Source organism: Eupeodes corollae, chromosome 1 (genome assembly GCF_945859685.1).
Source record: "Eupeodes corollae chromosome 1, idEupCoro1.1, whole genome shotgun sequence".
NCBI lineage: Eukaryota > Metazoa > Arthropoda > Insecta > Diptera > Syrphidae > Eupeodes > Eupeodes corollae.
The window spans coordinates 113,518,356-113,528,477 of NC_079147.1; the positions used below are offsets into that span (position 1 = coordinate 113,518,356).

Genomic DNA, 10,122 nt, shown 5'->3' on the forward strand with positions numbered 1-10,122 from the left:
TCTGGCAGAATTTTTGGCAATATCAAATATATGATCATTCAATAAAAAGTGATCTGTGATACACATACCATGTTCTGAAAGTTGATTAGTTTCTTGGATGCAAGTGCCACTCATAGATAGTGGCATCGGTGGTGTGTTACGCTTTAACGACAGTAGACAGCTTTTTTCGATTCTGCATTGTACAATGCTGTCAAGATCATAATTTAATGAGCTTATCATACGCTGCCGTTTAAGTTCCACATCCGAAGGACAAGGATGTGAATCTAGAAACGAGTATGAGAACCTGAGGCGAAACAGTTTAATGGATTAGAACGCGAGTCGGAGACAAAACGGAGCCCTGGGGAACACCAGCATTTATTTTATGAATTTCAGACTTGGAACCATCCAATACAACTTGTATTGAACGGTTAGAAAGGTAATTTCTAATCCAATGAAAAAGAGATTCATCAATACCATAAGCACGCATTTTCGATGAGAGAGCTTGGTGCCAAACTCTATCAATTGCTTTTGAAATATCAAGTGCAATACTCTTACTTTCTCCAAAACGATGTAAAGATTTGTTCCACTGTTCGGTGAGATGAACCATGAGATCACTATTGGACCTCTTGCTACGAAAGCCATACTGTCGGTCATTAAGAAGGGGAGTATGGCTTTGAGGGGAGGAGGATTTGCCTTTTCTAGGGACAGGCTGGACAAATGCAGTTTTCCATCCACTCGGGAAGAGACCTGTAGAATAGGACAGATGAAAAAGCTTACGCAGTGGTTTTGCAAGCGTTGAAGAACACTTCTTCAGAACGATAGTGGGAATACTATTCGAACCAGAGGATTTATGTATGCCAAGGTCTTTCAGTACTCTTGCGACTGCACGAGTGCGAAAGAAGATTCGTCCCATAGAATTATTTACGCTCTCAAGAACAGGAGGATGCCTGACACTTTCCGGTAACATCAAATAAACAGCAATCTGTGCTACAAGCAAATAGGCTTTCTCAATCGATCTTACATTTTGAATGTCTTTACTACCTTTGGGACATTGTAGTATTTTTTGCTTAATTTTCCTCAGTCGGGTTGGCTTTCTAACAACGGAAACTTACATCTCTGAACCTAATAACCTCTTTACAGCTCGAATCAAACCATGAGTTCTCTTTGGGTTAGATAGATTTTACCCTGTTCGGGATAAAATGTCTCATTCCACAAAGAATTAATTTTGTAACCATATCTGGAATCCACGTCACTATCGAGGAAGCATAGTGACCAGTTAAAGTTCCTAAAAAATTCATTGAGACCGTCCCAGTTGGCTTTCTCGTATTGCCAAAAGGTTCTCATATGAGTTTTTTCTTTAACTGGGTTTTTTAAAAGATGAGAATTTCGCAGATACGATACAATGGTCTGATGTGCCTAGAAGCGATAATACACTGATTGTGTATTTACTAGGGTCAGAGGTAAGGTAGGGTGTTGGCGGATTGACCTGCAACGCCAGGGCCAGAATAACGAAGCCAAGATGAATTGTGTATATTGAAATCACCCGCAATGACGATTTCAGTGTGAAGATAATGGGCAAAAATTCTTTGAATGGAGTCAGACAGAGCATCAGATGAAGTTAAGGTTTGTGTTAGAGCACAAAACATATTGTGGCTGAAGTTGGTATGCAATATCATTTCTTATATATACGGCTAATCCATGATGAGGAACAAATAATGGCACCAAGTTATACCCATTTAGATTGAATTCCGAATGGTCGGAATCTTCACTTATTTAAGTTCCACTTAATGCCAAAACAGCTGGCCGGTTTCATACTGTGTGGACATACGTGGCATAAACCACGAATGTTACTAAAGTTCACCTTGAATTCACTCAACATTTTAATGTATAAAACACGTAAAACAACAAATTCGAGCAGGTGCCTAAAAATGGAAATCTGGAGCAAATAACAAAAGTAGCATCACAAGGCCCTTACATGAATGGAAATAATTAAGAAAAATTAGTTTTTCTGACTTTTGGATTTTATGAGAATTTTTACACAATGCTTAGAAACTAAAATGAAGGTAGAAACACTTACCATGTCCCATTTTGAGGTTGACCCGTTTTGGCGTCTTATTTTACTCGACTTAGTCGAGTAGAAAATAGACATATACCGAAGCAGGAATTACTAAAGAGATTTTATTTGTAAGTGCGATTACCTAAAAAAAAAACAAAAATATGGATATCCTTATGCATTAAAAGATGAGTTGAGGATATATTTATTAATATTGTATCGGTTCAAGAGTAACTCTAATTTACTTATCCTGAATTTTAACGACCATACCTGTTATATTCTTTCAAATGAACATAAGACTTTGAATTTTTTGAACTATAATCAAAATTTAAGCAAGGAAACGTACATACATACATATGTACATTAATTTAAATACTCAAACACAAATAATCAATTTGGATTATACATAATGCGAATTTATTTTAAGTGTTTCCATTTACCTAAAGAGAAACGTATCAAATCAAGTCAATTTTTGTCAACTTATAAACTACCTATTCCTATTCTGACTTAATTATGTATGAATTGAAACAAAACACGAAATCTATAATCATTGATTAAGAAAAAAAAAATACTTTTACTTTTCTCCAGATTACGAAAGCAAAATTTCACCTAAAATTTAGTTTAAATTTAAAAGATCAAATCTTTTGCAGACATTTGCAGTTGGTGGTTGCAAAGATACTATTCGAGCACCAGAAGAGTTTTAAATATTTAAAATGTCCAAATATTTTTTTATTGCTGTAAGTTTTCAATTATAACAGACTTTAAATATCTATTTTTTAACCAATATTTAACAAATTTCATAGTTTCTAATAGTCATAATTGGAAGCGTCATCTCCAATGCATATAAAACAACCCAAATAAGAGAGTAAGTAAAATTGTGTTTTTGATCTTTTGAGAATAGAACTTCAAAAATATATCAATAGGGAATCGGTTCTTATTCGGCCAAGACGAGATACATCAGAAGAACAACCACTGGAAACCAATGCTAATGGAAAGGATGCCGCAGATGGAACTAATCAAGGTCTTCTTGCTTCGTATTGGAATAGTTTCCTAAAGAGAGCTCGTCTACCGCGCCCAAGTTGGAATATAACAAATCCTTTATCCAATTTATTCAATCCCTATGTGGTTGAAGTCGATTATCCTCCAGAAAATTCCAAACCACAGCAACTGAATGGCAAGCCACATCTTATTTTGCTTGATCCTGAAACACAACAATATTACAAGGTGCAACCAGTTCCTTCATAGAGGTACAAATTGGTAACTTATTAGTGATATATATTATCATAAATTATGCATTGATTTATTTATTTATAACATTAAAAATTCACTCAAAACCAATATAATTAATAAAAAAAAACTTTGAAAAAATACATATTACATAAAGTGTTTCTAATAAGGGTGTGATTTTGGTGAAAAAGTTGAGCTAAATCAGTGGTTTTAAGTGTACTAAAAATAAAAATCAATTAGCTTAAAATAATTAGTGTACAAAAACGGACTGAGATGGGAAACCTTTTAAAATAAAACAAAAGATTTAAAGATCAAGTTTGCAAATCAGGTCTTTTGTTTGTAACTAATTGTTTGATATCTGAGAAGTATTCAATTAAGTTTGTTGTTAGAAAGTAATAGAATCTTGTCTAAATACTTAAAAAATGTTTTATTCCTTTATAAAGACTATAACTATTTTTTCCTATATCTTGGATCAATATCATAAATTAATTCACTATACTCGTTATTTTGTGGCATGGAGGTGCTCGTAAATCCACCCTTTGAACTTTTAGTGCTTAAATTATTTGATGCTATTAACTCGGTTGTGGTTCTAGTGGTAATTGGCGTTTTTGGTTTTGAAGTGGTGGAAGTTGTAGTTTGATCGACTTGAGTTATTTTTGTATTTCCGACATTTTGTGTTGTGGGTTCTTTGTTAAACATCACTGCTTCCGTCGAAGCACTATAACGAGTTTTTGTAATAGAACTCTCTGTTGGTTTCGTTGAAAATGTATTATCAATGTCCATTGACGGTTTCTTTTCAAAAATACTTCCAGCAGTCGTCCTCGTAGTAAAATATTTTGGAGTCGTTGTTGTGAATATTTGAGAGTTATGTTGATTATTTACTCCATTTAATCCATTGTAAATTAATATATTTTTTTGAATTTGTAAACCATTTGGTATGGTTGAAAATGTTTTATGATAAATGCGATTATTATTATTACTATTTGTTGTTATAAAGCGTTGTTGGTTTGAATTTCCCCAATTCCATGAAATGTTTATATTTGGCCGCCTATAACGCGGCTTCAATCCAAATAGTCTTACTATAGATCTTCTTTGTATTCTAGAAGTATGTTCTTTATAAAAGTTGACTTCACTAAGATTTTCATCTAAAATTCTTGAAACAAGAAGAATTTCATAAACATTAGTGCCGAACTGTTTGTAATGGTGTAAATGATCGATTTCTTACCTATTTTGTTCATTTCCAAAACTTTCTGCAAATGTCGTCAATAGAACAGTTATTAAAAAAATTACCTGAAAAAATCAAATCGTTTTTAGCTAAGCTATATTTCTGAAAACTATTAAAGGCAGATATTGTATTAAACACTCAACACTTCATATGTTGTAGGTTGAATAAAAATAAATTAGGTGGCGTAACAGTCCGTTGAGAACTAGAGCCTAGGGTCTTACAACTCTTAACCATTCCTGTGTGCGAGTACTGTTGTCAGGGATGAAGGGGACCTACAGTTTTAAGTAAATCCGAACGGCTAATTCGAGAAAGCTCTTTACATGACAAGAATCACTTTTGGAGGATTTGGCAATTTCCATCAAGAGGCAGTACTCGTGGAAAAAAAATGGAACAGGTAGGATTGAACCCAAGACCTCTGGCATGGCTGCCCTACGCAATAACTATCACACCACTCGTTGAATACAAATAAGAAAAGTAAAATTCAAGTGACAAAACAACAAAAAATGATAAGAATTAGTTTTCGACTCAAGTATTAAGAGACCAAAAGATCAAATAATTAACATTGATGTTACGAAAGTCACGATACTGGTAGAAGTCAAGGGTTGTGAAAACAAGGACATGATATGACAAGAAATGGTTGGATAACTGACTGTAGCATTTAACTAAATTTTGATCAATAATAAATAAGAAATACATCAATCAACGATAGTACACATCTAGGAAAAGAGTCAGTTGGTTCCATATAATTAGATAACACTGGTCTACAAAATTTATATTTTTGTGTGTTGGCGCGAATTTTGTAGTTGATAGCACTAACTTATGACTTGTTTGTTTCAAATTTAAAGTTAAATTTTTTTTAGCAGTTCGCGTGACTTTGGTTTTGATTTTTATCATTGAAGCCTGTATAGTGTATATTAATCGATAGTAGAAGTATTTTAAGGTGTTAAGATTATTATCTCAAGTTTTTGCGTCATGAGTAGTTAAAAAAAGACGTTGTTTAAATAACCCAGATCATTTTTGCTGCGGAGAATATGTGTTACAAAATCGTAAAAAAGTTGTATCAGAGTTTGTTAAAAATACCTATTTTGAGTATTTTGGCATCCTCTTGGATACAAATGAGAAGTGCTGGGCTCCCAATTGTGTTTGTAAGTCGTGTGTAGAATATTTAAGATTATGGAAAAGTGGTAAAAGAAGAGCCTTCAAGTTTGAAACACCGACTTTTTGGCGAGAACCACGAAATCATCTCGAGGACTGTTATTTTTGTAGCGTGAATATTAACAGTTTAAACACTAAAAATCAAGTTAAATGGCAGTGCCCAAGCACAAGTTGGGTTCAACGTCCAGGGCAGCGTTCACCTGACTCTTCAGTGCTACAAATATGAACAAGATTTATATATATATTAACAATTCGCTAGTCTTGAACAAAATTAAATACAATGACCATAATTGGCAAATTTGTGTCGATTTAGAAATGGTGAACATTTTTCTCGGTCAACAAAGTGGTTGCACTTAATTTCCCTGTTTTATATGTCTTTGGGGCAGTAGAGCTAAGCAAGAGCATTGGATAAGGACAAACTGCTGTTGAGAGAAAATATGGAGCCTGGAAAGAAAAACATAGTCCAGAATTCATTAGTAGCTCATGACAAAATTATCCTTCCACCATTACATATAAAACTGGGTATCATGAAACAGCTTGTTAAATTACAAGATAAAGACGGAAACTGTTTTGCTTTCATCTGCCAAAAATTTCCTCGGGTCATGTTGGAAAAGATTAAAGCCGGTATTTTTGATAGCCCTTAAATCAGACAACTGACTAAAGATACCCAATTTATAAATTCTATGACTGAGTTAGAACTAAAGGATTGGACAGCTTTCGTCTTTGTAGTTCAAAATTTTCTCGGAAATAAGAAATCCGGAAATTATATTAAACTCTTTGAAGACCTTCTGCTACAGTTAAAAAATATGGGGTGCAATATGAGCATTAAATTCCACTTCCTTCACAGTCACCTGGACAGGTTTCCGGAAAATTTAGGAGATAAGACTTACGCGTCATGGAAGAGCTCTACCAAGGTTTCTGGGATAATAACATGATGTCTGACTATTGCTGGCCATTAATGCGTCACTTTACAAAGTCTACACATCACCGAAAAGCTTAAAAACGAAAGTTTTTTTTTTTAATAAATACGTGTTTTTTGTGTTTAATACATACAAAGCTGAATCTCAGAAACTAAAGCTGATACAAATCTTTTCAATATTTTTTTGAAAATATCATATCATGTGTAGTCAGCAACAACTAAATTTTCTTTGGCAACAGATGTACTGTAAGCTAGTGTAATTCATTGATTCTGGTAGAATATAAAAATATTTCAGAATTCTGGTATAATATACAAGAATTCTGGTAGAATATACCGGTATTTTTTTTTTAACTCAAAATGTAGCTGAGTTCTGGTAGACTATTAAGCTCTTCCCGCCAAATTATTGTAAGCGCCTTATGAAATCATGCATAGCATATATTTAATTGTTTTTTTCCTACTAAAAAGAACGCATAAGATATATGTAGGTAATATTCCTAAAGAAAACATTCAAATCAACATCGTCTCTAATATGTCTAATAAAAAAAGGGATAAAGATTTTTCTCTAAACTAAATTTTCGGAACGATTATTTGTCGGGAAGGGCTTGATAAATTTTGATTTTACCTAAGAGGAAAATATATACTAGACAATAAAATTCCTGGTTTTATTTACCAGAAAAAAGATAATTCTTAAACTCCCAGAATTTCTGGTATTTAGTACAAGAAGGCTGATTTTATCTACCAAGAAAAAATATACCAGACAATAAAATTCCTGGTTCTATTTACGAGATTCCAGATAATCTTTATTTTACCAGGAACAAAATAATTTCTACCAGGACGCTAGTAATATTTACCAGAAAATTTTCTGTAAAATTTTTTACCAGGATACCAGGTTTCTGGTTAATAAAACCAGATTTATTTTTACCAGGAAATCTGGAGTTATTTACCACAAAATCTGGACAATTGTACCAGTTTTTTTGGCTGGTATTTTCTACCAGGTTTTGCCTACCAGGAAAATTTTTTTAATTAAGATTAATATTTACAAGATGTGATTTACTTGTCTCCAAGTTGAAGTTTAGGTTTACGAGATTCATATTATCATGTTTTAAATTCATAAATGTTCTTTCTTTGAATTTACAAGTTATTTTTATACTTGAGTTTTAACGCGAATAAAATACAGTCTGTCAAGTCAGAGCGTGGTCGACTTTACCGACAGTTAATGAAAGATTTTGCTTTAATTCCTTAGTGAGCCGATAGGGGAAGCTTTTCAGTCGTCGTTGATCATTTGTAAGAGAATAACGTTAAACGCCATGAGTGCTAAGTACGCGCCGCGCTACGAGGCTATGTTCCTTTGCATCCACCCAAAAGGTCCCAAAGTGTTGCAATCAGCGGCTGCTAAATATGTGAATAGTCGAAGGCATTTGTACAGAAGTGGATACAGCAATATAAAGTGGCTAATAATGTCGATGATTTACCAGAACGTGATTCGATAGGAATTGAACAAAAAAGATGAAAAAAGAAAAGTGAATCTGTTTTTGTGGAATACTGCTTTAACACTGCGGCAAGGACAATCAAAATTAATTGCAAAAGGTTTAGATATATCCTACGAAGAGTATCCGAACCCATCTTCATACTCATGATCTGAAACAGCGCAACACAATATAGAAGCCTCTGATTACTGAAAAACATTTGACAAAGCGACTCGCTTGGGCGCATGAGAATATTGATAGAGATTTTGAAAATGTCATTTTTACTGATGAATGTTAACTTCCACCAATAGGCTTGTTCAGCGGAACGTAAAACATGGAATAAAGGTGCATCTTTGGGGCGGCGGCGTCTCAAGCAGGGATTTGGCGCTTAGTGCTTCTTTACTGACAACCTAAATGCCGAGAAAATGATAAAAATCTACAAAAACGCTTTGCTGCCATCTGCCAAATGGTGGATTATTACAAAAAAATGAAGATTGGATACTGCGGGAAGACAACGATCCCAAACAGCGTAGCAAGCTCTGTACTCAATGGAAGACTCAATCTGGCATCGTTACATTGGATCGGCCGTCGCAGTCACCCGATGCAAACCCTGTCAAAAATGTGTGGGCATATATAAAACATACACTTTGAAGCAGTTGTCTTACGAAATTCGTCGGATCTGGAGATCCTTGCCACTAAAATACGCCGTCAAATTAGTAGAAAGGATACCTCGGAGATGCCAGGCAATTATCGACACCGGTGGTGACTAGACACCTTATTGACCAAATTACATCATTCTTTGTAATTTGTACAATGTATGTATAAATATGAAAGTTTCATAAAATATTTTTTTTTTATAAATTAACACGATCATCCTCTTACTTGACAGACTGTATGACAAAGATTTCCAATGAATTCCTGATTAAATGCAATTAATTTAAATTAAAACCACGCTTAATTTACCAGTTTTAAAAAAATCAAAAATAGGTCGATACTTTTCGCCTATTGGCGATTAAATGTTAAATTAAATCGAATTATAATTTTACTATATATATGTAATGTACTTGTATATATATATGTGATATCAAATTCTACATAGGAAGCTTGAGTGTATAATTTAATATTATTAAACATAAATAAACTAGTTCAACAGGTCTTTTTTTCACTTTCTTTTCAATGCTGCTGAAACTAAAATGAATTAGTCATGATATTTCACCGATCCATAGAGAAATTATAATGCTTGATCGATATAAAATTGATTTAGCAAACAGTTCAAATAGATAAATATGTAGAGTTTTTTGACCCTTAAATAAAACATTGTTCAATTGGTTGTATCGAAAGGCTTCTTTTTTTCTTTCAAGTTACTATTCATTTCTAAATAATTTGTTTATAAAATTAATTAATAACATGTTCACAAATTGCACACCCACCTTCAAAATTGTAAGTTTCATATTGACAAAGAATACAGTTTTGCTTAAATAAATACTTGAAATTTATAACTTGGATTTAACTTTGAACATGAACAAATGAATGTGCAACCGATTAACTCACATTTCAAACTATTTCACCTTTTGAAAGAAGACCCAGTTCATTTCAGATACCTAATTTGATTATACTTTATACCTATTCATTTAAGTTTAAAGGAGCAATGTTCTTATACAGAGTATTTCATTAAAATTGCCTTGAGGAGAAAAGTTATAAATAACTGAAAAAGATTTGTGACCTCATCATTTGGCTGCTCTTGTGAAGATGTTTGGTCGTCATTATTGTTTCCGGTTTTTTAGCAAAATAATAATTTCCCATAAGAAAAAGTAGTAAAGAAGACGATCTTATTTGCTACCAGTATAAACTAGGATTAATAGTTTTAAAACAAAACTTATTTTGCTGTAGCTTTTTTTTTGTTCTGTTAAAAAACGTGTTAATTACCCACACAATCTTTAACCTCATTGGCCTTGAGAAATGACTTGCCCCTTTTAAACTCACAAAAACTTCTTTAAGGGCAAGTTAAGAGTTCCACGAAACAAAAACTCTACAAAGAGTTTAATCAAATATACGTTAAGAGTATTGACATTTATTTAACATTTTTTTTTTTCAAATT

At 33.1% G+C, this 10,122-nt stretch overlaps 2 protein-coding genes across 2 annotated transcripts; one reads left to right on the forward strand and one right to left on the reverse strand.

The window, feature by feature from the left end:
- Window positions 1–2,686: 2,686 nt before the first annotated feature.
- LOC129940422 (uncharacterized) lies at window positions 2,687–3,404 on the forward strand. The gene is made up of 3 exons (XM_056048743.1): window positions 2,687–2,769; window positions 2,836–2,897; window positions 2,956–3,404. Exons 1-3 carry the CDS (start codon window positions 2,746–2,748, stop codon window positions 3,275–3,277), a joined length of 408 nt encoding a protein of 135 aa, XP_055904718.1. The 5' UTR covers window positions 2,687–2,745; the 3' UTR covers window positions 3,278–3,404.
- LOC129940421 (serine/threonine-protein kinase pakE-like) lies at window positions 3,307–9,644 on the reverse strand. The gene is made up of 3 exons (XM_056048742.1): window positions 9,455–9,644; window positions 4,485–4,549; window positions 3,307–4,412 (listed from the first exon to the last, which is right to left on the reverse strand). Exons 1-3 carry the CDS (start codon window positions 9,473–9,475, stop codon window positions 3,710–3,712), a joined length of 789 nt encoding a protein of 262 aa, XP_055904717.1. The 5' UTR covers window positions 9,476–9,644; the 3' UTR covers window positions 3,307–3,709.
- Window positions 9,645–10,122: the final 478 nt, after the last annotated feature.

Coding starts and splice junctions, on each gene's coding strand:
- LOC129940422 (XM_056048743.1), top strand. CDS start 2,746: ATGTCCAAATATTTTTTTATTGCT. Junction 2,770..2,835: donor CCAAATATTTTTTTATTGCT/GTAAGTTTTCAA, acceptor CAAATTTCATAG/TTTCTAATAGTCATAATTGG. Junction 2,898..2,955: donor AAAACAACCCAAATAAGAGA/GTAAGTAAAATT, acceptor ATATATCAATAG/GGAATCGGTTCTTATTCGGC.
- LOC129940421 (XM_056048742.1), bottom strand. CDS start 9,475: ATGAAACTTACAATTTTGAAG. Junction 4,550..9,454: donor TGAAACTTACAATTTTGAAG/GTGGGTGTGCAA, acceptor TGATTTTTTCAG/GTAATTTTTTTAATAACTGT. Junction 4,413..4,484: donor TTTGGAAATGAACAAAATAG/GTAAGAAATCGA, acceptor TCTTGTTTCAAG/AATTTTAGATGAAAATCTTA.